Source organism: Manihot esculenta, chromosome 3 (assembly GCF_001659605.2).
Source record: "Manihot esculenta cultivar AM560-2 chromosome 3, M.esculenta_v8, whole genome shotgun sequence".
NCBI lineage: Eukaryota > Viridiplantae > Streptophyta > Magnoliopsida > Malpighiales > Euphorbiaceae > Manihot > Manihot esculenta.
In genome coordinates this window covers 23,227,831-23,255,422 of record NC_035163.2, presented here as the reverse complement: position 1 = coordinate 23,255,422, position 27,592 = coordinate 23,227,831, and the positions used below count along the sequence as shown (strand labels likewise).

The 27,592-nt window shown below is 36.2% G+C and overlaps 2 protein-coding genes across 10 annotated transcripts; one reads left to right on the top strand and one right to left on the bottom strand.

Moving 5' to 3' along the window:
* Positions 1-605: 605 nt before the first annotated feature.
* LOC110612231 (protein SPA1-RELATED 3) lies at positions 606-21,120 on the top strand. 4 transcript variants are annotated; one of them, XR_002487447.2, is made up of 9 exons: positions 606-861; positions 1,152-1,572; positions 1,961-2,968; positions 3,118-3,275; positions 17,052-18,021; positions 18,099-18,291; positions 18,377-18,688; positions 20,242-20,301; positions 20,597-21,120. XR_002487447.2 is itself a non-coding variant. In XM_021752955.2 (9 exons), the coding sequence occupies exons 3-9, from the start codon at positions 2,099-2,101 to the stop codon at positions 20,783-20,785; spliced, it is 2,706 nt and encodes a 901-aa protein (XP_021608647.1). In that variant the 5' UTR covers positions 610-845; positions 1,152-1,572; positions 1,961-2,098; the 3' UTR covers positions 20,786-21,120. The 4 variants fall into 4 exon arrangements, 3 of the variants coding, with proteins under 3 accessions (XP_021608647.1, XP_021608646.1, XP_021608650.1); XM_021752955.2 differs by having other exon boundaries at positions 610-845; positions 18,099-18,245; XM_021752954.2 differs by having other exon boundaries at positions 610-861; positions 18,099-18,245.
* A 1,428-nt stretch (positions 21,121-22,548) lies between these two features.
* LOC110612232 (beta-glucuronosyltransferase GlcAT14B) lies at positions 22,549-25,914 on the bottom strand. 6 transcript variants are annotated; one of them, XM_021752959.2, is made up of 5 exons: positions 25,774-25,914; positions 24,343-24,960; positions 24,164-24,239; positions 23,945-24,060; positions 22,549-23,403 (listed from the first exon to the last, which is right to left on the bottom strand). In XM_021752959.2, exons 2-5 carry the CDS (start codon positions 24,902-24,904, stop codon positions 22,904-22,906), a joined length of 1,254 nt encoding a protein of 417 aa, XP_021608651.1. In that variant the 5' UTR covers positions 24,905-24,960; positions 25,774-25,914; the 3' UTR covers positions 22,549-22,903. The 6 variants fall into 6 exon arrangements, with proteins under 6 accessions (XP_021608651.1, XP_043810768.1, XP_043810769.1 ...); XM_043954833.1 differs by lacking the exon at positions 25,774-25,914 and adding an exon at positions 25,633-25,760; XM_043954834.1 differs by lacking the exon at positions 25,774-25,914 and adding an exon at positions 25,523-25,542.
* Between the last annotated feature and the right edge of the window lie 1,678 nt (positions 25,915-27,592).

The following is a 27,592-nucleotide window of genomic DNA, read 5'->3' as shown; positions in this document are numbered from 1 at the left end:
TTAATTTTTTAATTTTAAAAAATATATTAAAATAGTCTTAACATTCTAAAAGTTTACTGATCAGTATTTTTGATAATTTTACTATTAAATATTTTATTATTTATTTTTGATATTTTTAAAAAATTTATTAATTAATTTTTTAAATTTTTTAAAAAATAATTAATTAGTCTTTAATATTAAAGATATTTTAAAATTTTTATAATATTTAATGAATAAAATTAAACAGTTTTTTTTATGTGATAGAAATTATATAATAATTTTTTTATTTTTAGCCCATGATCTGTGATTCACTCTCTGCAATTGCTGGATTTCATTTTTAGTCTGGCCGTCCTTATTTGACTGTAATATAATTTCAAAAGACTGTTAACTCATGAGATTTTTCACTTGCTTCATTACTTTTTGACAAATAAAATATACAATAAATTCAACTCTGATGTTTATAGAAAAGCACTAAAACAATATTCTTCCACAGCTTAGTAAGTTGAAATTTTGAAGCAAGTTCCATTTTTTTAAGCCATTTACGTTATCTTTTCTAGTTTTGTGTTGCGACTTTAATATAAATTGTTAATTTTTAGTAATATATTAATTAAATTCTTACTTTATCTTGGGCAGTTGGAAATGGTGGGACTGAGTTTGAAAACAATTTTCTCCAGCACCGCTTTTGGCGTTTCCATTCTCTGCTTAATGCCTGAGCCTGAGCGGCTTTGCCTGACCAGTGATCATCCCCCAATCTCCAATATCCGGTCATGGCTTCATTCAACGGCATTAACTAGCGGCGCAACTCTCACGACCTCATCACCTGTTTTGGTGATCAGAGGCATACGGCACCCACCAGGCGACAGCAAGTACGGTGTCCCTCTTGTAAGATTCATGCTAGTTCACAAAAATCTATTTATTTCTTTTCCTGGTCTGGTATAGGTTTTCTAATTTGGGTCAATTGCTTACTTTCTTGTTAAGATTCTTTAATTAAATAATGGATATTCTGAGTACAACCCAAGTTCTTAAGTATTGGTTTAATCGCCACAATAATTTTTATATGCATTTTGGCTGATCTAGTTCATTGTTTTCTCTAAAAACGAAAACCTAGATCAATTAAACATTTTTAACTTTTAGGCTTTCTCTTTTTTAAATTTGCAATTGATGGCCCACAGGTCTTTCAGATTCTACCCTTTTGCTTCTGTTGGAGAAAAAAAGCTTGGAGCTTTGAGGCCAAGGTTGTGCCACGTTACCCGTATGGAATAAAGCGGGAAGATAACGAGGAAGAGCCAAAGAGTGAACCTTATGCTTCAGAAAGAAACTGATAATATATTAAATGCACCCGGGGGAGAGAGAGAGAGAAGCCCTTTATTATTTTTATTGAAAGGAATGGTGTGGGTTTTTTGTGGAGCTGTTGTCTTCGTTTCTGCTTCGAAAAATAAAGAAAATTTTTTGAGGCTGTCGTATTTCTCAACAGAGTGTAACTAAAGCCTCGTTGTGTTCTGTGGTTATATTTTCAAGTTGGTTCAGCAGGAAGAGGAAGATCCTTTCTTGGTGATGGTGCTTGGTCATATCTCTCTCTAGCCTAGGGCATAGGTGGGTGCTTGTGCTTGTTTAGTTTTTGTGATGAGATACTCTACATGCGTGTTTGTTCATGTATTTTGAAAAAGGTATCTTGAATTCTCACTTCTCTATGAATATTTTTAATGCATTTTAATTTTCATTGGTTGTGCTGGAGGTGCTTTTTATTTTTTGTTTTGTGAAGTGCATATGAACTCAATCCTATGTTATAGTTCCGGTGGATGAATTGGCAATTCTTTTTTTTTTTTTTTTCTTTTCTTAATTTGAAGATAAAAGTATGTAAAATGGGTGTGGTGTTTTTTCTACTAGTCCTTATTTTCTTGGTGGCAAGGTGTCTGTGTTATTGTCTGATGAAAACCTTAACGTACTAACAGTTCATTTTATTTGCTTTGGTGCCAAGCAGGGAGATAGCTTTTGCATTTGAGAAGCTGAGTTATTGGGCTATGGATTGATGAGAAGTTGAGTTCTTTTTGGTTGTCCATGGAAATGAGGTTTTGATTGAAATGTTAACAGTGGAAATGAGGGAGTTTCCATTTCTTGGATGCTTTTATTCTGGCTTTCATGCAGCTCTAGGGGGTTGACCATGGAGGATTTTTCTGGGTCTTCTTTGCAGAAGTCTGATAATACTAGGGGATTAAGTACATCCAGAGTCTCAGATTGGAATCCAAGACCTGCATCTCGTTATTCTAGGTTTAGAAAGGAGACTGATAGGGTTGTGCTGGCGCGCCATAACCTCAAAAACCAGGTTAGTTCTTTTGGGGGTTACAAGGATGAAGCTGCTGTTGACCCTTTTGCCCGAACCTTAGAATGGGGTGATGTTAGCTTGAGGCAGTGGTTGGACAAACCTGAAAGATCCGTTGATGTATTTGAATGTTTACATATATTTAGGCAAATAGTTGAGATTGTAAATGTTGCACACTCACAAGGAATTGTTGTTCATAATGTTCGGCCATCTTGCTTCATAATGACATCATTTAACCATGTCTCTTTCATTGAGTCTGCTTCTTGTTCGGATTCTGGGTCAGATTCTTTAGAAGATGGACCGAACAGCCAAACCTTGGAGATTAAAAGTTCATCTTCTCCCTTGCCTAATGACACGTTTCAGCAAAGTAGTAGGTTGGGAAGTGAAGATTTTCGACCTGCATCAACTCCAAAAAATGCTTCATCTGAAGCCAGTTGCATTCAATCAAGTTCAGTTCATGCCACAAATGTACCTTTTGGGGAGGACACTGAAGATAAAATCAGTGATAGGAGGAAGGCTGAACAAGAAGAAGAAGAAAGGAAACAGCCTTTTCCAATGAAGCAGATTTTGCTCATGGAGACCAGTTGGTACACTAGTCCTGAAGAGATTGCTGGTTCACCAAGCACTTGTGCTTCAGATATCTACAGACTGGGAGTTCTGCTATTTGAGGTTTGTAGTGAAAAATGCTGAATTTCTTGCATTTAAGTATTAAAGATCAGAACAAAAATGGATTTTAAGTTATATGACCTGGATTGCAATTTCTGAACCTGCTTGATTTTCTGTCTACGCTCATATGATATAGTTCTACTCCTGAACAGTTGTTCTGCCCCTTCAGCTCAAGAGAAGACAAGAGAAGAACTATGTCTAGTCTGAGACATCGGATTCTTCCTCCTCAGTTGTTACTGAAATGGCCAAAAGAAGCTTCATTTTGCCTGTGGTTGTTGCACCCAGAGCCTGCTAGTCGGCCAAAAATGGGGTGAATATGCATTTCCTACATCCATTATTTGCAAATTTTTCCCTCCTTTTACGGTTTAAATGTAACATGTATTCTTATTTGTGTGGATGTGTGGGCATTTGTACATATAATTCAAATGAGTACTAGTTATCTCATTTATGATTGCACAAGAATCTGAGCTTTTTTTTTTCAAATCATGCAGAAAGAAAAAAAAAAGAAAATCATGCAAACTAAAAAGGTTTTTTCGAATTCATAGCGTCAAACAAGCTTGTTCGACACTCAAAGTGTCGAACAACTCTTTGCATGCCATGTCAGCGTGTCAGGTGACATGCTGGCAATGTTTAAAACTTATAGTGTCGAACTTGTTTGACATGCCGGCGAACATTGCCACGTCAGCTCCTTTGCACGAATTTCGTCTATTTACATTTTATATACTTTAAAAAATTATACAAAAAAATTTATAGGTTTTAATTTTCAGTCACTCTGCAAAACTTTAAACAATTTGAAGTTTTTTTTTTTTTTTTTTTACCTTTATCAAGTTGATAAAAAGCCCTAAATCTAGTTTATGTTTTCATACAGAGCTATCATTTCATGATTAAAATTATCTAAAGTGTTGCAAGCTGACTAAAAATTAAAGCACCCTAAATTTTTTGGTATAATCTTTCAAAAGATATGAAATGTAAATATGTAAAGTGTCTTAGGCGGAGTTTGCATGCACAGTAGCTGACGTGGTAATATTTGCCAGTGTGTCAGGCAAATTCGACACTATAAGTATCGAACATTACTAGCATATCATCTGATATGCTAATGTGGCATGCAAAGAGTTATTCGACACTCAACTCTTTGTTCGACGCTTTGAGTGTCGAATAAGCTTGTTTGACACCATAAATTCAAAAAAACTTTTTCAGTTTGCATGATTTTCAAATTCTTTTTCTTTTCATGCATGATTTGTAAAAAAACTCCAAGAAACTACCATGTCTTGCGATTGAAGATAGAAACCATATGCATTAATGGAGCTCATTTTAAGACTTCAAAAGTAGCTTCTCTCATCTTTATGTAATAACATACAAATACAAGGTTGTACTATGATTTCATTGTCCCAAGTCTAACCTTGCCTCATGCAAATTTTAATTTTCAACATCAACAAGCCAAGCCAAGCCGAGCCATGTTGATCTTTTCAATCACTCAACCATTCTAATTCACATTTAAGACAACTTTTTGCCTTTCTAGATGTGATCGGCATTTTTCAGCTTCCATTCATTTATCTTCATAAAGTGAAGAAGCATGCTTCTTGAAACCATTGATGAAAAGAAGAAGAAAAAAGCAAAAGTTTTGAGAGAAAATATTTGATTATTTCCCTCAAGCCAATTGGGGTGTATATACTAGTTACAAGAGTACATAGTAGGTAAGAAAATAAATTAATTTACTAATTATGACTTAATCATATCCCAATCATATCACATAGTTATATTCTTATTTATGTACACAATCACTACAAATCTAGACTATTTATAGAAACAATCTCAACACTCCTCCTCAAACTAGAGTATACATGTCATATACTCCAAGCTTGTTACTGAAGAATTTTGAGAAAATTTAGAGTATTCTTGTATTTCACTCTTAATCTTTACAATTAGTTTACATGACTATTTATACACAAAGAATTATATCTAAACAGGAAGCAAATAATCAAATAATAATTATAGAGATAATTAAGGATCCTAATCAAATCAAATCATATCTCTAGAATCAGTTAGGATCAACAAATAAGTCAACACTCCCCCTCAAGTTGGTGCAAAAATGTCGCACATGGCCAACTTGCAAATCAAATTATGATAGATTTTGTTGTTGAGCTCTTTAGTAAACACATCCGCAAGTTGCCCAGTGGAAGTCACATGAACTAGGCTCAAGACACCGTCTGTTAATTTTTCTTTAATGAAGTGCCGATCAATTTCAATGTGCTTCGTTCGGTTATGTTGGACCGGATTTTGTGCTATACTTATAGCAGTTTTATTGTCACAATACAAAGTTATCTTGTCTCTCTCGGGCAACCTCAACTCCTTCAATAACTTCTGCAACTATAAGAGTTCACATACACTTTAGGTCATTGCTCTGTATTCTGTTTCAGTACTTGATCGAGCAGCAACACTTTGTTTTTTGCTCCTTCAGGTGACAAGGTTCCCTCCTACAACTGTGCAGTAGCCAGAGATGGATCTCATGTCTAGGGATGGCAGGCGGGCGGGTTTTCACGGGTACCCAATCCGCCCAAACCCTATTAGGACAGATTTGGGTTTTTACAAAACGGATTTGGGCGGATTCGGGTTTGAAAAATTTTACGTGTCTCGGATTCGGGTAGGGTTCAGGATTAGGTGATCGGATACCCGTTACCCGAACCCGATTAGCTATACTAACAAAACTAACCCTAATCCCTAATTCCTTTTTTCATTTTACTCGCTTTCCTCGCTCCGTTGGCGCCTCTCTCCCTCGCTTCCCTTCACATAGTTCTCAGTCGACGCCTCTCTCCCACTTCACTGACGACTGCCGGCAGCCCAGTCGGCACCGGCGACGTCTCCTTTCTCTCCCCAGCGACGATCAATCTTCTCTCTCCACAATCAGTGATATCTCCTTCATCTCCCACTTCCCAGTCAACGCCTCTCTCCCCCACTTCACTGACGAGTGCCGGCAGCCCAGTCGGCACCGGCGACGTCTCCTTTCTCTCCCCAGTCGACGATAAATCTTCTCTCTCCCCAGTCAGCGATATCTCCTTCTCTCTCCAACGGCGACATCTCCGACTTCCCAATTGGAGTCAACTCTTCCCTCTCTCCGGTCGGCATCGGCGATATCTCCTTCTCTCTCCCCAGTCGGTGACATCTACTCTTTTCAATTGACGCTTCTCTCCCCCACTTCACTGACGCTAGAGACAAGCCTTGCCTCTCCTCAATCGGCGTCGGCGACGTCTCCTTTGACTGGAACTCTCTTCAGGTTTGCAATCAAATTTTTTGATAATCAAGATCTTTTATGTGCACGTTTTTAAAGAATTTTTAGTTGCTATTAAAGATTTTTAGAATTTATGGACTATTAATCTGATTATTTGGATAATGTTAAAAAATTTAATTATTTGCTATTTGATTAATGTAATACTGTTGATTTTTAGAATTTATGGACAATTAATCTGATTATCTGATTATAAATCATTATTTGCTGGGTTGCTGAGTTGTTGGTTCTTGTTATTGAACCTTTCTCCTCCTACTGCTGGTTTGCTGGGTTGTGCAACTGTTAGGTAGTTTATTTGGTAGTTTTTGTCATTGAATTGAATTAAAAAAATCGGGTTCGGGTATTGTGCGGGTATTGTTAATCGGGTTTGGGACGGGTTCGGATAGTAAAATTAAAATATTAAACGGGTTTGGGACGGGTTCGGGAATTGTATATATAATCGGGTTCGGGTTTGGGTACTCTCAATTTTGCGGGTACCCTACCCGTTTACATCCCTACTTATGTCATCGAGAGATCCTGCCCAATCTGCATCTGTAAAAGCTTCAACTCGGAGGTGACCGTGTTTGGAGTAAAGAAGCCTTTTCCCTGGCGTAGACTTTAGGTATCTTAAGATGCGAAGTACAACTTGCATATGAGTCTCGCGAGGGTCATGCATGAATTGGCTGACTAAGCTAATAGCATAGGCTATATTTGGTCGAGTGTATGAGAGATAAATCAACTTTCCTACCAATCTCTGATAAATCAACTTCTCTTGTACAACCTCCAGAGGACTCATAAAGTTAAGGGTCTTGAGAGGCATTCTATTGATAAGATAAAGAGATACAAGAATTGCATCTCCCCAATATGCTTTGGGTAGATTCATGCTTTGGGTAGATTCATGGTGAACATAAGAGATCGAGCTACCTCCAAGAGATGCCTATTTTTCCTCTCAGCAACGTCATTTTGAGTACTAGTATAAGGACAACTAGTTTGGTGTACTATCCCATTACTCTCCAAATAAGCAGAAAAGCTACTATCCATGTATTCTCTTCTATTGTCAGTTCTCAAAATTTTCACCTTAGTATCAAATTGAGCACAAACCATTTTCTGAAAGGATTGAAAACAAGAAAAGACATCACTTTTAGCTTTAATCAAATAGACCCAAGTCATTCGAGTGCAACAATCAATAAAGGTGACAAACCATCGATTACCAGACAAGGAGACAGTTTGAGTAGGCCCCCAAACATCAGAATGAATAGTCGCAAAGGGAATTTGGCTTTTATTATGACTCAAAGGATAGGATGTTCTAGTGTGTTTAGCATATTCACACGCATCACAAAATAGAGAATCAAACTAAGTTCTAGTAAACAAATTAGGATAAAGTTTTTCTAAGACAAAGATGGATGCCCTAACCGCCTGTGCCACTGTATTATTTCCTGATTGATATCTTTATTTTCTCCAAAACAGGCTTGAGATATCGAAGAATCTGGATCACCCTCCAACATATATAAGCAACATATATAAGCTATCATGCAGCCTACCATTGCCAATCCTCTTTCTTGTGCGAAGATCTTGAATAATACAATGATCAGGAAAGAATTCAATTTTACAGTTAAGGGCATTGGTGATAGCACTTACTGATAAAAGATTGACAAGAAAGTGGGAAACATGAACGATAAATGATAATTTAATGTTGGATGTGCAAATAACAGAACCTGTTCCGGATATGAGAGTAAAAGAGTCATCAGCAATTCTGACAATATCTTTGGTTAGAGAAGGAAAATAATTGAGAAAGCCTTTAGAAGAGCCTGTCATGTGTCTATTTGCTCCAGAATCGATAATCCATGGAATATTATTAAGAGTGGAAGCATTACCTAACTTTACAAAATTAGATGTGGCACCGGAGGATGAGTAATCAGAGTTAGAAATCGAGACCCTTTTAGCTTCCGCCATGGTAAAGATTTATGAACCGTGAAAGAATAGAAGGTACCCAAGGTTGTACACACAAGAGAGCCCAATCGATTCACCAAAAGACCGGGTAGCAGCACGGAAAAGCCTAAAAGATGGTCGGAATCGTCGCCAGAGTGATCGGAGCGGCAAAGCAGCGTCAGGTGATGGGACACGCGCGGGCTTTTCCTGTGTCAGAGCTGGGTGATTGGTCGGCGACAGTCCGAAGATTCTCCTGGCGTCGACGGTGAGAGGAGGAAAGGCTCCTAGATGGTTTAGTACCAAGGCTGACGTGTGTAGACCTGAAAAAGTGACATAGGAGTGGGAGATAAATACACTTGCGGCAAAGGAGAAATAAGAGTCGGAGGTATATGCAAAGCTCTAGGGACAAAAGTTTTGTGTGTTGGACTAGAAGAAAAGTAAAGAGAGGTTTCAAAAAAGGTAACATTTGCAAACACAAAATGTCTGTTAGTAATAGGATTATAGTATTTGTAACCTTTTTGAAGCCGTGAATAGCCGATAAAAACACATTTAACTGATTTGGGCTGGAGTTTGTCTTTGCCAGGAGTATGATCATGAATAAAGCATATGCATCCGAAAACACGCAGAGGCAACCGGGTGGAATTCTAGTTAGGAAATAGGACAGAGTGAGGATTTTGATGCTGCAAAATAGAGGAAGGCATTCGGTTAATCAAGTAACAGGCGGTGAGGACAGCTTCCCTCCAAAATTGCAACGGAACATTGTGATGTAGGAGTAAAGTGTAGGCTATTTCAATTAAATGCCCATTTTTTCACTCGGCAACTCCATTTTGTTGTGTGGTATAAGAGCAAGAAGTTTGGTGAGTAATACTCTGAGTAGACAAGAAATGAGTGAATGAGGATGACAAATATTCTCTTGCATTATCACTTCGCAGTATCTTAATGCGAATACCAAATTGATTATGGATTTTAGTATAAAACTTTTGAAAAATAGGGAACAACTCAGAACGATAGTGCAACGAGAATAGTCATTAATAAAGGTAACAAAATATTGAAATCCCAGAGTTATATTAACCCCGATTTGGAGTCCAAATATTTGAATTAACAATGTCAAATGTAGAAGTGGCTTTATTATTGATTCGCTTGGAAAAAAAAGCTCGAGTTTGCTTCCCGAGTTGACAAGACTCACATTCTAAAAAAGGCAATAAAGAGATGCTAGGAACCAGTTTTTGTAACTTGTTCAGACTTGGATTTCCCCAATGACTATGAATGAGTTCAGCGGAGGTGGAAGACACAAAAGCAATTAGAGAGTTAAAAGTGGAAAAATAGTACAATCTTTGTGACTCATATCCTGCTCCAATCATCTTCCCAGTATTCCAGTCCTGCACAACCACAGATTCAGCAGTAAAGATGACTGAACTGTGAAGATCTTTAGTCAATTTGCTAACAGAGATAAGAGATTAGGTTGTATGGACATTCAAGGGTAAATAAAACATTAGTCAAGGGGATAGAAGAAAGGAGATATACGTTACCGATCCCTTTAACTTGAGTTGTAAACTATTAGCTAATGTGACTTTAGATGGTGTAGAAGGTGAAAAAAGAGTAGAGAAAAGAGAGGGATTACCAGAGATATAATCAGAAGCACCAGAGTCGAAAATTCATGAACCAATGGAAAAAGATTTGGTTAGATAAGCAAAAGAATTACTAGAATGGACAATATTTGATTGGGCCATGGAGATTGAATCTGAATCTGCTAAAAAAAAGAAGGATCTGTGCCTGTGAACAGTAAATCCGACCTTACTGTCCACAAGGGGCATGTGAAGACGGGGTGGGCAAGCGACCGGACCTACTGGGTTGGAGTCGCCGGAGGATGGTTCACACGCCAGCGTGTGGCCAGAGACAGATTGCTTGGAGCGGCACGTGGAGGCGCGTGGGACCGGTTCTGGTGGCAGTGCTTCACCGGGAAGCCAATCGGAAGCCAGCAAGGAGAATGGGCTAGGTGGTGAGACTAACTGATTTTCAGAAAGTCACCAAAGTAAGGTGACAGATCTGCTACTCACAGGTGAACCAAGTTTCTTAGCTCTAATATTATGAAACTATTGATGAAAAAAAGAAAAAAGCAAAAGTTTTGAGAAAAAATATTTGATTATTCCCCTCAAGCCAATTGGAGTATATATACAAGTTACAAGAGTACATACTAGGTGAAAAAATAAATTAATTCCTTAATTATAGCCTGATCATATTCCAATCATATCACATAATTATATCCCCAATTATGTACACAATCACTATAAATCTAGACTATTTATAGAAACTGTAGAAAGACAATATTTGTTATCTATTATAATAGAGATTACCACCTATTTATACATGAGAGACTGTATCTAAACAAGAAGGAAAATCAAACCTATGATCATACAATCTTTAAGATTAAGCAACTGACACATCTATCAATATTTACTTCCTATATTAAGATATTTACTTCCTATAACCTATAACACTCCTCTCAAGTTGGATCATAGATATTAATAATGCCCAACTTGTTACATATATAAACAACTCGAGTTCCATTTAGAGCTTTAGTGAAGTTATCTTCTAGTTATTCTCCAGTTCGGATATGTCCTGTTGATATTATCTTTTGTTGGACCTTCTCACGAACAAAATGACAATCAATCTCGATGTGTCTAGTCCTCTCATGAAATACTGGATTGGAGGCAATGTGGATAGCTGCTTGATTATCACACCACAACTTAGCAGGCACTGAATTTGTGAACCCAACTTCTTCCAATAGTTGACGTACCCACAAGACTTCACAAATGGTTTGTGCCATGACTCGATATTCAGATTCGGCACTAGAACGGGAGACCACATTTTGCTTCTTACTTTTCCATGAGATCAGGTTACCTCCCACAAAAACACAATATCTAGTAGTTGACCTCCTATCAACCTTCGAGCCTGCCCATTCACCATCAGAAAAATATTCAATATTTGAGTGCCCATGGTTACCATAGAATAGGCCTTGCCCTGGGGCCCTTTAAGGTAATAAAGAATCTATCCCAGAGCATTCCACTGGGCAATAGTAGGGGAGGACATAAACTGACTTACCACACTCACTGAATATGCAATATCAGAACGAGTCACCGTCAAATAATTCAGCTCGTCAACTAATCTTCTATACCTTTTAGGATCTGCAAATGGCTCACTGTCTTCTATGGTAAGTTGAAGGTTAGAGGTCATTGGGGCACTACAAGGCTTAGCACCTAATTTTTCTGTTTCTGCCAACAAATCAAAACATAGTTTCTTTAAGATAAGAAAATGCCTTTCTTACACCGCATAACTTCTATTCTCAAGAAATATTTCAAGGAGCCCAAATCTTTTGTATGAAACTGTGTTTTAAGAAATTCTTTTAGCGACGTGATGCCAACAACATCACTTCCTGTGATAACAATATCATCCACATATGCTACAAGCAAAACTACTCCACTATCAGAATTTCTATAAAATACTGAGTGATCACACTTACTCATCTTCATTCCAAACTGTTGGACCACCTCAGTAAACCTGCCAAACCATGCTCAAGGACTCTGTTTCAAGCCATAAAGGGATTTTTGAAGTCTATAAACCTTGCCTGACTCCCTCTGAGCAACAAAACCAGGTGGTTGCTCAATATAAATCTCCTCCTGAAGGTCACCATGAAGAAAAACATTTTTAATATCCAGTTGATATAAAAGCCAATCATGTGTAGCTACCATGGAAATAAACAATCGAATGGATGCGAACTTGACAATTGAAGAGAATGTATCAGAATAGTCAACTCCATAAGTTTGAGCATAATCTTTGGCCACTAAACGGGCTTTGAGGCGAGCAATAGATCCATCAGAGTTTACTTTCACTGCAAACACCCATTTACACCCAATAGCCCCCTAGGGACAAGGACATCAACTCCCAAGTACCATTAGTGTCGAGGACCATCATTTCCTCTTCTATTACAGCACGCCAACCAGGATGGGACAAAACCTCAATAACAGTTTTGGGGTCTGAAATAGAATCTAAAGCAGTGGCAAAACAACGAGAAGAAGGGGATAATTGATCATAAGAGATACAAGACGAAATAGGATGAATGCAAGTATGTTTACCTTTGCAAAGAGTAATGGGCAAATCCAAATCAGACAGTGAAGGATCAATGGGAGTAGGATCTGTCAACGAATAAGCGGGTAGCGAAGCAGAGTTAGAGTCCTCTAAGCGTCTAGAATACACATGAAAGATGGGAGAGCGACCTGACACATAAGCGGAAGGTGTAGGAGTAGTCTGAGGAGACAGAGAGCGAACAATGTATAACAAGAGGTCATCTTCTTCCCCCTGGGTGTTATAAACAGATGATGGTAGAAAAAATGGAGTGGACTCAAAGAATGTTACATCAGCAGACACAAGATACTGATTCAGATCAGGAGAAAAACAACGATACCTTTTCTGACGTCGAGAGTAGCCAAGGAAGACACATTTGAGTGATTTGGGATCCAATTTAGTAACTTGTGGACGAACATTACAAACAAAACAAGTACAATCAAAGATATGTGGCTCAATAGGAAACAAAGATTTAGTGGAAAACAAAATGTTATAAGGGATATCACCATGAATGATGGAGAAAGGCATGCGATTGATAAAAAAAAAGCAGTGGATACAGCATCAGCCCAAAAGTATTTAGGTACTTTCATTTGGAATAAGAGGCCTCTAGCTACTTCAAGAAGATGTCAATTTTTTCTTTCGGCAACTCCATTTTGTGAAGGAGTGTCAACATAAGAGGACTGATGAAGAATCCCTTTTTGTAACAAATAAGATTGAAATTCCCCAGAGAGATACTCTTTAGCATTATCACTTTGCAATATACGAATGAAAATATTGAATTGGGTTGGGATTTCAGCATAAAATGCACAATATATAAAGAATAATTCTGAATGACTCTTCATTAAAAATAACAAAGTAGTACGAGAGAAATTATCAACAAAAGTAACAAAGTACTTAAAGCCAAACTTAGACACAGTAGGGCAAGGACCCTAAACATCTGAATGTACTAACTCAAAGGGGGACGAAGCTCGTTTATTGACTCGAGACACTGTAGGTAAACGATTATGTTTGGCAAATTGATAAGACTCACAATCTAAAACAGACAAAGAATGAAACTGTGGATATAACTTCTTCAAAATTGAGAGAGAAGAATGCCCCAAACGACAATGAACATCAAAAGGTGTTAAACACGTGGAATATGCAAGAGATCTAGGTAGTTGTTGATCCAAGATGTAAAGACCCTCTGCCTCACGCCCTCTATTAATAATCTGTTTCGTCGAAAGATCCTGAAAAACATAGTGATTAGGAAAGAATGAGACACAACAATTCAATGTACTAGTGAGTTTACTAACGGAAAGCAAATTAAATGTGAACTTAGGGAGACATAATACAGAGGATACAGAAAGAGAAGGGGTTAAGTTGATATGACCAGAACTCATGACAAAAGATTTAGTGCCATCAGCAAGAGTAACATAAGAAGACGATGCTTGAGACTCAAGATTGGACAAAAGGGTAGAATTACCTGACATATGATCGCTAGCACCAGAATCAATAACCCATTTGGAGGATGAGATACAAGACATGCAATAGAGTTACCTGACTTGGGAATTGCAGCGATAGAGGAGTTAGAGGATTTCAGAGATGTCTAGTATTGGTTGAATTGTGCATACTCATCTGCAGATATCAAAATTCCCTGATCTGAAGAGGCCTCATGTGCCATATGCGCCATTTGTGTGCGCTGATTCTTATTCTGTAGTTTCTGACATGTCTTCTTAGTATGTCCTAGTTCACAGCAGTAATAACAAATGATTCCTCCTGAGTCAGAAGTAGGACCTGTTTTTCCAGAATGCTGAGATCCTTTACTACTGTTGAATCCCACATCGGTTGTGGAAAGGGGTAATGTGCCCCTTATATGGGCCATAGGCACTCCTACCTCTTGAGCTAGCTTTTGGGGCGAGTTAGGCCTGGGCCAAATTCAACATGGTATCAGAGCCTCCCCACCCATATTGGGCCTCCCATGAATATATCACAATCCATTGTGGTCTTGGGCGTGAGAGGATATAATGAATCCCACATCGGTTTGGGAAAGGAGTAATGTGCTCCTTATATGGGTCATAGGCACTCCTCCTCGAGCTAGTTTTTGGAGTGAGTTAGGACTGGCCTAAATTTAACATGGTATCAGAGCCTTTCCATCCGATGTTGGGCCTCCTATAAATATGTCACGCACCAGTAAAAAATTCTGGGCGTGAGGGGGTGTGTTGAATCCCACATCAGTTGTGGAAAGGGGTAATGTGTCCCTTATATGGCCATAGGCACTCCTCCCTCTTGAGCTAGCATTGGGGTGAGTTAGGCCTGGTGAAACAGCCGGGCCCGAACTGGCCCAAATAACTTTTGGACCCATTTTCCACTTGGCCCAAAATGGTTAACCCAAGTTATTTAGTAGTTTTGTGCTAGCTATTATATACAAATCAATTTTTCTTTCAATCTTCCGATGTGGGACGGTCAGTTGCCGCAATTCCGCCAAGCAGGCAGCTGACTGTTACAATCGGTCCCGCTAAATTTTGCGACGTCCTCGTCGCAACTGAATTCATTACAATTGCTAACCAGGACCGGACCCTTAGGTATTGTGGTTCGCTAGTACCTCGGGTGGCTCCACCTCGTCTCTCACGGGTAGCCCTTTCCTCGCAGGCCTACTAGCTCCGCACAATTTTTCTGACCCAGGGTGGCTCTGATACCAATTGAAACAGCCGGGCCCGAACTGGCCCAAATAACTTTTGGACCCATTTTCCACTTGGCCCAAAATGGTTAACCCAAGTTATTTAGTAGTTTCGTACTAGCTATTATATACAATTCTACTTTTTCATTTTCTGCCGATGTGGGACGGATTTGCGCCGCAAATCCGCAAGCAGGCAGCTGAAGCAGCTGACCGCTACATTCGGTCCCGCTAAATTTGCGACGTCCTCGTCGCAACTGAATTCATTACAATTGCTAATCAGGACCGGACCCTTGGGTATTGTGGTTCGCTAGTACCTCGAGCGGCTCCACCTCGTCTTTCACGGGTAGCCCTTTCCTCGCAGGCCCACTAGCTCCGCACAATTTGTCTGACCCAGGGTGGCTCTGATACCAATTGAAACAACCGGACCCAAACTGGCCCAAATAACTTTTAGGCCCACTTTCCACTTGGCCCAAAATGGTTAACCCAAGTTATTTAGTAGTTCTGTGATAGCTATTATATACAAATCAATTTTTCTTTCAATCTTCCGTTGTGGGACGGTCAGTTGCCGCAATTCCGCCAAGCAGGCAGCTGACTGTTACACCTGGGCCAAATTCAACAACTACCATTAAAACCTCCCCTTTGCCCACCTTTGTTATTCTGTGTGCCACTGTCATTGCGGCTAACAAGGGCACTAGTGGGGTTTGAAGGAATTGGAGACTCTGTATGCAACACCCTAGTGAACATATCATGTGACAATGATATTTCAAAGTCAAAAAGAATCTGAGATTTAGCTGTCTCAAACACTGGAGGGAGACTTGCAAGAAAGCTCATAACAACCATTTGCTCTCGTTGATCTTGTTGAGTTTTCACATCTGTACTAAAAGGCATCAATACATTAGTTCTTCGTAAACTCTTTTAAAATCCATAAAATATGATGTCAAAATTCTATCATTTTTCTTAGCTCGGTAAAATGTTTTACACACATCATAAATACGGGAAATATTCCCTTTGCCAGAATATAGAAATTTCAAATACTCCATTAACCCTTTAACAAATTCACAGTGATTAATAAGACTAATCACCTCACTATGAATAGAATTTCGGATCTGCAAAAACAATCGAGTATCATCCCTCATCCAATCTCTATGAGTTTCATGAGTTGGAGGATCCTAATAAAATGATCATCTATTTCAATATTTCGTAAATAAATACGGATAGTCTTACTTTAATCCAAAAAATTAGATCCATTCAATTTGTGTTCCATAATTTTAGTCATCATAGGAATCACATCAGTCACAGTGGTTTTAACTTCAGTCGTAAGGACAACCAACCCAAAGCAATAAAAATATCAGTTACGGTGGTTTTAACTTCAGCCATAAGGACAACCAACTCAAAGCAATAGAAATAAACACAGAATCAGAAGTGAACAGTACCTGGTGAATAGTGCCCAAATATGAACAGTACCCGATGGCTATTGAGAACGAATCAAATCAGATGGTGAACAGTACCTGGTGAATAGTGCCCGAATATGAACAGTACCAAAAGCACCTCCACCCAACACCCGAACGACAAACGAACCACAGATCTAACAAGGGGACGGTGCGGCGACAGTGACCGAAGCAGTGACGCGCCGGCACGTGGAATTGCGGCAGGTCATTGTCGCAGCGCGTGAGGCCCACTTGCTGGCGAAACGCCCATCGGCTCTTCAGGAAAGCTTCGCCGGCGCTCCAGCGTCCTTTCTAGGGGGCAGTAAGATCCAAATGTTACTCTATATGGGTAATCGAAATGAACTGAGCCCTAAGTCTCCAAAAAAAAATTTAAATATTAATAGGTGAGGCTCTGATACCATGTAGAAAGACAGTATTTGTTATCTATTACAATAGAGATTACAACCTATTTATACATGAGAGTATGTATCTAAACAGAAAAAAAAATCAAGTTTATAATCATACAATCACTAAGGTTAAGCAACTGATACATCTATCAATATTTACTTTCTACAATGACAGAAACAATCTCAACACTTTTGAGACACAAAAGCATTCTGGTATAATTTTATTTAACTAATATGAAATTAAGTCATTATGGTATTTGCTCTTTCATATCTTGTGTGACAGTGAGTTGTTACAAAGCGAGTTCCTTAATGAACCAAGAGATAATTTGGAAGAACGCGAAGCAGCAATTCAACTTAGGGAGAGAATAGAGGAGCAGGAATCATTGCTGGAATTCCTTCTGCTGATACAGCAAAGAAAACAGGAAGCTGCTGATAAGTTGCAAGATACTGTTTCCCTTCTGTGTTCTGATATTGAAGAAGTTATGGTACATCAAACATTTCTTATGAAAAAAGGAGGCTCATGTTCTGAAAGAACGAAAGATGATAATTTAGCATCAAATCTCCCTCAATTGAGTATTGTTGATAATGATGAGTCATCTAGCTTGGTTTCTAGAAAGCGATTTCGACCAGGCATTCAGATTCTTGATGTAGAGGAATGTGATGATAATCTAGATGATGGTCAGAACTCAGATATGATCACAGAAACTCAAGGAAGTCTACTCTTCAAAAGTTCACGGTTGATGAACAATTTTAAGCAATTAGAGTCGGCATATTTTTTGACAAGATGCAGGCCAGTAAGACCATCAGGGAAACCATTTACTAGGCATTCACCAATGAGTAGTGATGGGAGAGGTTCTATTGTTGTTACTGAAAGAAGCTCCATTGATAACTTAGCACCAAAAGAGCTGTACATTGAGAGTAGGAGGGGATGGATAAGTCCATTTCTAGAGGGCTTTTGCAAATACTTATCTTTCAGCAAGTTAAAAGTTAAGGCTGATTTGAAACAAGGCGATTTGTTAAACTCTTCAAACCTAGTTTGCTCCCTTAGTTTTGATCGTGATGGAGAATTTTTTGCTACAGCTGGTGTGAATAAGAAGATAAAAGTATTTGAATGTGATGCGGCTATAAATGAAAATCGTGATATACACTATCCTGTTGTGGAGATGGCTAGCAGGTCAAAACTAAGCAGTGTGTGCTGGAACAGTTACATTAAAAGCCAGATTGCCTCTAGTAACTTTGAAGGTGTGGTGCAGGTAGGTTGGTTCTCTTATTTTATTCACCTTTTATCTCTATATTGCTTGATATTTAACGAGCTGCTCAACATATTTAGGTGTGGGATGTCACAAGAAGTCAAGTACTAACAGAAATGAGAGAACATGAGAGGCGTGTATGGTCTATTGACTTTTCATCAGCGGATCCAACAATGTTAGCTAGCGGGAGTGATGATTGTTCTGTTAAGCTCTGGAATATCGATCAGGCAATTCTATTCTTGCACTTGGTGGATGTCAGCTTTGAAACTAAACGTACTAATATCATTTAGTTTGTCATTTAGTTTTTTAATTCCAGATGTATGATAAGTTGTTCCTCTTACGTGGGTTGCTACTGCAGGGAGTAAGTATTGGTACAATCAGAACAAAGGCTAATGTCTGCTCTGTTCAATTTCCCTTGGAATCTAGCCGTTTTCTTGCATTTGGTTCAGCAGATCATAGAATTTATTATTATGATCTTCGTAACTCAAAAGTTCCGTTATGCACATTGGTTGGACACAATAAAACTGTGAGTTATGTGAGGTTTGTAGACCCAACAAATCTTGTTTCTGCATCCACGGATAACACATTAAAGCTCTGGGATTTGTCAATGTGTACATCTCGGGTTATTGATACTCCCCTTCAATCATTCACGGGCCACATGAACATTAAGGTACATTCACTTTTTGTGTTATATCAAGCATCTGTAAGTTTATTTTAGGACTTCTTCTGTGAAAGGTGTTGGATAAAAGCTGGTTGTGTTTTTAATTTGATTGTTAGTTTTGCCTATGGACTAATTTAAATTTGACATGGAATTATGATATGGCAAATACAAACTTATGTTTATGTGCCTAAAATTGCACAGTCACACTGCTTTGGACTTGCTTAATACAACTCATCAGGTTTGATTCAAATAAAATTGATATAATTTTACAGCTTAGTATGAGAAGCACTGCCCTTCATCTTACCCCAAATATGCTTGCTTTGACATTTCTGGAACCACCTAATCACAGACATGAAATCTATACAATTGGGCAGATGACCCTCGTCTTAAATGTTGAAAGGCCAACTACTTTGTAAAATTGATGTATGAAATTGGTACATTAAGTTTTGCGGATTTATAGCCCGTGGGATTTAATTAATTGTGAAGGTGAACAAGTAAAGCTAAAAGACCATTTAGAAGAAAAGAAATAAAGATTAAACTGTCAATTTGTCTGGTTATGGCTTTCTTATGTTGCATTATTGATGATGTGTTGGAAATACAAGGACCCTGAGGGTTCAACATGTGGAACTTGCAAAACAAAAGGAAGTTATGATGAAGATTGTTCCTCTCATCTAGTAAGAGTTAGGGTTCCCTAGAACTGAAATAGATGAAATGCAAGGGCATATCTTGGAAATTAGAGATTGGAGATTCTAGAGTCCTTGAGAATATATCATCCTTCTATACTTGTTTGCAAGGCATTATGATAAAGACAGGTATCACTTCTTAATAGGTAGTAGTTGTTGTCCAACCACGAGTGCTGCATGCAGTTGCGTGGCGTACAAATTTAAGCCATTGTAGTGGCATCTATGGGTCAATTAATTCCCTTGTTGCTTTTCTGGTTACTGTTAATTTCTGGCAGCATGGTGATGATGTCTTCCCTTATGCTTCGTAGGCACATTTATTACGTGTATCTTCGAGCAACATCCTTGTACTAAATAATAAATCCGTAATGATGTCCCACACTAATTTTGATTTATACAACTCAGATCATATTGATCATCCACACTGTATTTGCTTGGTGTAAAGTTTCACAAGTGTTGAACCAGTTGTTTCTGCTTGTTCCCTTCGGTTCTGTCCAATTTTCAAACCTTTGTTTTGGCCAATGCTAATTGGTCTTTTACGCTCTCAAGTTGTAGGTTCATGTATTCTAATTTTGGCCCATATGAATTAAGTGTTTTTGAAATTTGTTTAGTGAAGACTGAATTTCAATCAGTCCTCTGATCATAGGTTTAAATTTGAACCTGAAAGTTACATGGGTGAAGAAAGATTCGAGGGCAAGCCATAGACCTATTTTTCACAATTTGATAATACGTCAATGTGGAAGTCAAATTGGGGCCATCTAATTAACATAGAAACTCTAGTGCTTTTTCTTCTGATGCATATTATCCTTATATGATACTATTGTGAAAATTTATCTGGTTTAACATGCATTTATCGCCCGATTTTGTTCTTCTATTTTGCAGAACTTTGTGGGTTTGTCAGTATCAGATGGTTATATTGCAACTGGCTCAGAAACAAATGAGGTAGGGCACTTGTTTTCTTAGATATTATTTAGAGGTTATTTGCATTGGCTTCACAATTCTCACATTGTGAGGCCACTCAGTAGTATCTCTCCTTGAAGCTTATAATTTTTTAGCCCCCAGTGTTGCTTTCTGTTTTATCCTTTAATGGATGAGTAGATCTTATCTCTTGCATCCACCTTATTTACAAACTCATATAAATAACAGAGAACCTCTTGCTTTAGTGCAACCTTGGTTTTGCCCTTTTCTTTTTTCTCTTCTTTTTTGGAAATTGAATTTGATGTTGTTTGTGGAATAGGTATTCATCTACCATAAAGCTTTCCCCATGCCAGCATTGTCATTCAAGTTCAACAACACCGATCCGCTTTCAGGTCAAGAAATGGATGATCCTGCTCAGTTTATTTCATCTGTCTGCTGGCGAGCCCAGTCGTCTACCTTAGTTGCTGCGAATTCTACTGGGAATATCAAAATTTTGGAGATGGTTTGATTTGGTATGTGATCTTCAAACCACAAATGGAAGTTTATGAAAAGAAACAAGACAATGAGGACAATAATCTTGCATCTTAGGGAATTCTGAAGCTAAGGTAAGGTAAATGATAAGGGAACTGGAAGGCTGCAATTAAAATTACAATTTTTCTTGGGATTAGATCATAGAGTATGCAGTTAATGCAATGAGATACTGCTCAGGATCCAAATGTACTATAGACAAATTCAGGGGGAGAGAAAAAAAAAGAAAAAAAAAAGAGAATTAAAAAAATATATACTTTTTCCCCTGTATACTTTTGCAATGCTTATGTCATTTTTTACAATGTCTTCCTTGAAGAGCATTGTGTGATTTCAACAACGGTCACTAACCGGCCAAAAGCCCAAAACTTTAGGCTTTTTAGAAGTAGACGGCACAAAAGGCGTGGAAATTTTAACGCTAAAAGGGGATAATGTTTTCTTTCAAAATTACCTTTTCCTAAATGTATGCATTCTAAATAGTAAAAAATGTATATGATTTTCAAATACTTAAAAATTATATCACAAGATATCATTTTAATTTAAATTAAATTTCAAAATTAAAGATGAAAATAAATAAAATTATATAATTTTTCTTATTTTTTAAATTAATCATTATATTTTGTTTGTTATGCCAATATTTTTTAATTCGTCTGAAAATTATGTGATACTATGAGATATCATTTTAATATAAATTAAATTAGAGGATTTAAAGTAAAAGTTTATTTACTAAAAATGTGATAAATAAGGTATTATTTTGATATTAAATTAAACTACAGATTCTAAATAAAAAATTAATAAATCCAATACGATTTTTTTATTTTCACTTATTTCAAGTTATATTGCAGTTTGAATTATAGAAAAGTCATCATTTTTCATTTAGAAAATATTTTTTTTTGTTATAAATAAAAATAGTGAAAAGTTTTAAGACTATTCTATAAATCTTAGTTAAATTTTTAAAAAATTGAAAGCTGGTATATTATTTGTCTATTTAAAAAATAATACATTGTAAAATTCGTTCTAATTCTTCTATAGATATTTGTGAGAATTTAAAATGAATTTTTTTTTTTAATTTTTGTGTTGGGCGAAACTAAATAATCATTTTTTTAAAAATAGTTTCAATTTGATAAAAATTATCCTTATTTATAAGAATAAATATTTATATTTAGTTTCGAATAATAAAGATAATTAAGGCAATAAATCAATACTAATTTGTTTAAAATAAAAAAATACAATTTAATTTTATTATTTTAAAATTTATTTCAAAGTAAAAAAAATCTTCTATGCATGAAAATGACTTGAATTCTATTAATAGAATTTATTTTTTTATAATAAATATATTCCAAATAAAATGTGAAAAAAAAATACAAAGAAAAAAATAATCTACTTTTCTACAAATGAAGAAACCCAAAATTTTTAGTTCTTTAAAAAAATTAAAAGTCTTACTTTAAACAAACCATCAATTCCCTCTCTTTATATAGTATTTTATTATCTTTCCTTCCAAACTTAAATATGGAAGGTTGTGGCCAAGTTGGAAAGAATGTAAAAAATTTGATTAGAAATGGAAATGACTTAAATTGATAGAAACCCTTTAATCATTTCTTGTCCAATATGGTCAACCACTTGCATTCTCCAACTGGGATTTCCCTCTTCTTATGATGAAACCATCATCACAAAATAAAGCAGGCTCCTTTCAAAGCCATCCTGTGGTTAAGTTGTTATTATCAGATATACACATCCAAAACTATAGAACAAGAAGATAAGAAAATTTTCTAATTATTGCAGGATACAGAAGCAGTGAAAATAGCCTGCTGCTGAAGTTTCAAGATGAAAGTGCAAAAGTTGTAAGAGGATAAAAACCTGAAAAATGACAGGTAAATGTGCTGTACTACTACTAGATTTTGACCACTGCAATAAGAGTGTGATTTCTTATGACTGTAATGACACTAGCATACCTCAACTTCTTCACAAGAAAGCAACTGTGGCTGCAACTCTCGCATCGAAATCCTTTTCTTCGACAAGAATCTTCCGATGCAATGCTGTCCGGATTGCAGACACAACTCTGAATCCATGTCCATCTTCAAGCATGAACCTTTTGAGAAATCTATTTACAGTGATTCTGTTCAAGCCTAGACAGAAAAGCTACTCTAGCTACGAGATGTTTAAATCTGTCAGCTCCTGGACCCGGTTTAATATTATTCAAGTCCCCAACCTTGGAACATTTAGGACTACCAGAGCACCATCCACCGGGAGTGAAGCTCCCATTCTTCCGGCCAAGTAATTCCTCATCAATCTTATCTAAGACAGGATCATCTTGTTTGAATTTTCTAGCAAAAGCAGCACCGCTGTCGATCATTTTCTTCGTGTCGTTGAGGGAAAGAGTTTGTGGATGCTGCTTGGGGGGAATGTCCCAAGAAATATAGCGCAAATCATGGTTAACAGCCGTCTGAGCAAACTCAGGAACATTGCATATTACAGTGTGAAAATAGCCTTCAGGCGAGGAGACGAAGTTCGTGTAGTACATAAGTAAGAGTCGTGGTAGATTATCCCAACCCCCAATTAAGTAGTCTGCGAATGGACGTGAGAGAACCATCCATGCTGAACCTGCAGAACAATGGATATTTATTAATGCTTTTTATTGAACAAAGAACAGCAATACAACATTGGCTCTGGATTTTAACTGTTGCTTAGCTGAGTGACCAAACATCATAATTTCACCAGCATGTTAAAGGGCAGCTACAAGTATAGAAGTTAAACTCCAGAACGAACAGATTAAGCTGATTGCTAGAAAGTTTTTATACGGCTAATTCTTTCACATCCCCTGGTTTTTAAAGAAGAACACCCTTATTTTCCAAAACTAAATATTTTGATTTGCCTAGAAACAATAGTTATCTTTCTGAACAAAAACCCAAAAGCAAGATAAATTTGTAGCTGCTAGCCGAACCTTGCAATTTCGAGCACAATGAACTGAAATCTACTAAAGAACAGAGGCCCAGTAATCAAAAGCTCACAAATTTCTAAGCATACAATGAAAATAAAGCAGATTTCAACTGCTTTCTTTTGTAACATTGAAAGTCTAAGAAAAAGTACTTGCAATGAATCAAATATTAATGGAGAAAAGTAATTATGAATCATCAGTACTAACCAGTGAATAATTCGAATGCTGTTGGCAAACCTCTAAGTTGTGTGCTCCACAACAAATCCTGCTTTGTTGTTGAATAGAGACCAGGATCTACAATCACAGGCATTCCGCGTTTTTCCCTAAACAATACAATTAGACATCCTACGTTAATTGAAGATGTTTTCTCAATGTGTGTGTGCGCACACTTGTGTTTGAGAGGAGTCTGAAAGAGAGAGAACTCACTTCTTCCAACCCAACTGACTAGTGTGCTCAATAAAGTTCAGATTTCGGTTAATGGTCGAAAATGTATGAAGAAGATCTGCACATTACAAAGCAGTCAATCAAAAATCATTATGCAATTTCAAAAAGATTTAGAGAGGATTCATAACAAGATGCACAAAAGTTAAATGACATAGACCAACCATCTTGAGTTATAAGAGGATAATCAGAAGCACTAAGATTGATAAACCAATCCCAATCTTTACTCCTCTTAAGAAGAATTGCACAAGCATGAAGTGTATTAGCAACCATTGTAGGTCCTCTATAGGTAACCATATTAGCTTTAGTGCTCATATAAACATTCCCAACCTTGGCGAAAAGGGGATGTTTTTCGACACGTGAAGAGAGCTCTAATCTTTCCTCTGATGCAGATTCAAGGTCTAAATGAACAATATATTGATTCCTTGGATGGTAAAGTGCATAAAGAGTTCTCCATAGCTTTTCTAAATCACCTTTAGACCCAGAAATCAAATAAGCAAATCTAGGAATTTCAGGAGTTTGAGAGGGAGGAGTTCGTGAAATATTCATCTCAGCATAGCCTTCCATTGGAAGATGTCGTGATAGAAATATCTTGAAGATTTGATTGATTGTGTGCAGTGATGAAATTAGACCCATGTTTAATGAAGTTGCTAAAAGAAACACACATATTAAAGAGCTTATGACTAAAGGGAAGACCCATTTCTTCTCCATGTTCAGTGACCCCATTGCTGCAAGAACTTAACATCCCAAAGGTTATTTCTCCATCATCAGCAAGAGCTCAACTGTAAATCAAGCAAAATATTATATCAGAATTAGAGTGCCAACTAAAAATGAAATTGAAGATTGCGTGAACATCTAAAAATTGATGAAATTAAAGTATTATATTAAAAAAAATCATGGAAAAAAAAGGTGGGAGGAGAGAAAGAGAGGGTATGTTTCTATGTTAAGAAAATACTCATCAGAAGAGACGGGATATGCATCAAGAAAATCGACCAAGTACCAATAAATTAATCGAGAAAAAACAATTAGTTAAATCTTAATTGTCAATGCAAGCTATTAGGTGTCCAATTCTCAAAGGAAACCATTGACAAGAGACTCACATCAACCCAAACCATAGAAGCCAACCGGCATTAGATATCAGAGATCAAACAGCAAGGAAAACCCAAATGAAAAATCCAAAATTTAAATCGTTTAATCAAATTGAACTAACAAAAATGATCAAATCCCAGCTGAACCCAAAAGCTGAAATACAAAGAAAAAATAGAAAGAAGAGAGAAAAACGAACATAAATCAGCTTTTGTCAATGAAAACCATGGGATGAAATTAAGAAGCAAGAAACAAAACCAGCAGTTTTTCTTGACAAACTTCACGAGCGATGTGAGGTTGGAGAGTTCAAGAACGAAAAAAAACAAAAAAAAAAAAAAAAGAAGCTTTACAAAGAGAAAGAGAAAAACCTGTAACTTATGATCACATAAATGACAAAATAAGATAAAAGAGCGAGAAGAAAAAGGGTAAAACAAAAATGAAAAAAGAAGTGTTCGTAGAGAGGACGTGTGTAAACAAATCGTGAAGTGGTTCAGTTTGTTTACGCTTACATTAAGATTCTGTGTTGCTTTTTCTTCTCTTCTCTCTCTGAGGCTTAGGAGTTTCAGTTACGCACAGAGAGAGAGAGAGAGAGTCTTAGGATTCGAGCCAGCAAAGCACGGCAAAGCAAAACTACTTAAGCCTAACGCCTTACACGATTGGTTTTGGCTTTCTGATGTTGTCGTTTTAACTTTTTGTCTTTTTTTCTGGAGAGATGAACGAGTATGCATGTGTTGTTGGAGTACAATACGTTATGGATTCTTTTTTTTTTTTTTTTTTTTCTTTTAATTTTTTAAAATAAAAATTCTGAACAATATAGTTTTTGGAAGGTAATAAGATTATTAAAATAGGTAAGTTTCGTTAAAAGATAAATAATCCTGATAAAATCATTATCGATAATTGATTTATTAATATTATTGGTTTTGTTTTATTTCCTTTTTTTAGTTATTATTGTTGATATTCGGTGATCCCCAGATGAATTAGGGATTTGTTTGTTTGTTTTTATTAGGGTTGATAAAATTAGAATCAGGGCTGAGATTCCAATAAGTCGAGATATGGCTTCTCTTTTATGTTTTCATGGCGTAAGTGTTGACTCTTTCATTCTTTAATAATGTATTTATCATGGGAAGCATCGAATTTATATTTCTCATTGTCTCGAGTTAATTATCTAAAATTTTGAGATTAAAATATAATTATAAAAAATAATTTAAAATATTAATTATGTATAAAAATAAATTTTTATTTATTATTAATACGATCTTTTATTAACTTCTCTCCTCTTTATTTTTATTGATATAATCATTTTTGTATTATTAAAAAAAATGAATGTTAATAATAATAACAAATGAATAAACATAATTTTGTAAATTTAACTTATTCATAAAATTAATTAATATATGTATTTTAAATTAAAATTTCAATCCTACTTTAAAATTAATTTTGTAATGTTGCGATAATTAAGTATTTCATCATATATATATATATATACACAAATAATTAAAATTATAAATTATTATTATATTTCCTTTTTTATCTTACTTTAAATGCAAACTTACTCTAACAAAGCTAAACGACAGCAAAAGAATTATTTGCTAATCATGATTAGTTTGAGATTACGACTTATTTGTTATTATTATTGCATATCTTTTTGTTTCCTTTCCTATTTATATTTTTTCTATAAAAAAAAAATCTTTAATCATTTCTATTTTGATTTGAATTAATATAAACCGTTGATTATAATTCTATTTTACTTTGTTTTCAAATAATATTTCTATGAAAATAAATCTTTTACTACTTTATACAATTAATTTTTATTATTTTTTAAATAATTACAAAAATACATAAATGTTTTTAAACCGATAAAAATTTTACGAATATAAAAATTTTTAAATTTAAAAGTAAAATTTATACGTGATATGCGTTTAATAATTATAATAAAAATTTTTAGGCGAAGTTTAAATAAGTTTATGCTTGTATTACTCATATTGGTTATTCCAGTTTGGAAGCTGAGTTCAATCTCTTGACGATAGTATTTTTCTTTTGGTGTTTGCTTGCGTTGGGGTTCATTCTACTTCATTGATAGAGTTTCTTTGCCTTCTTCATTCACCACTTGAGGCAAGGGAGAGATGGCTTCTAATAGTTGATATATTTCACGTTTGTGCTCCTTCTTATAGGAGGATATTATTTCTTAAAACTTGTTTGGTATTGAGTTTCCAGATCAGAAAAATATTTTTTAAAAAATTATAGTTTTAGATATTATAAAACAAATTGTTTGAAAAAATTGTTTTATTATTTTGGTGTTTTTATGATTAAATTATGTTAAAAGATAAT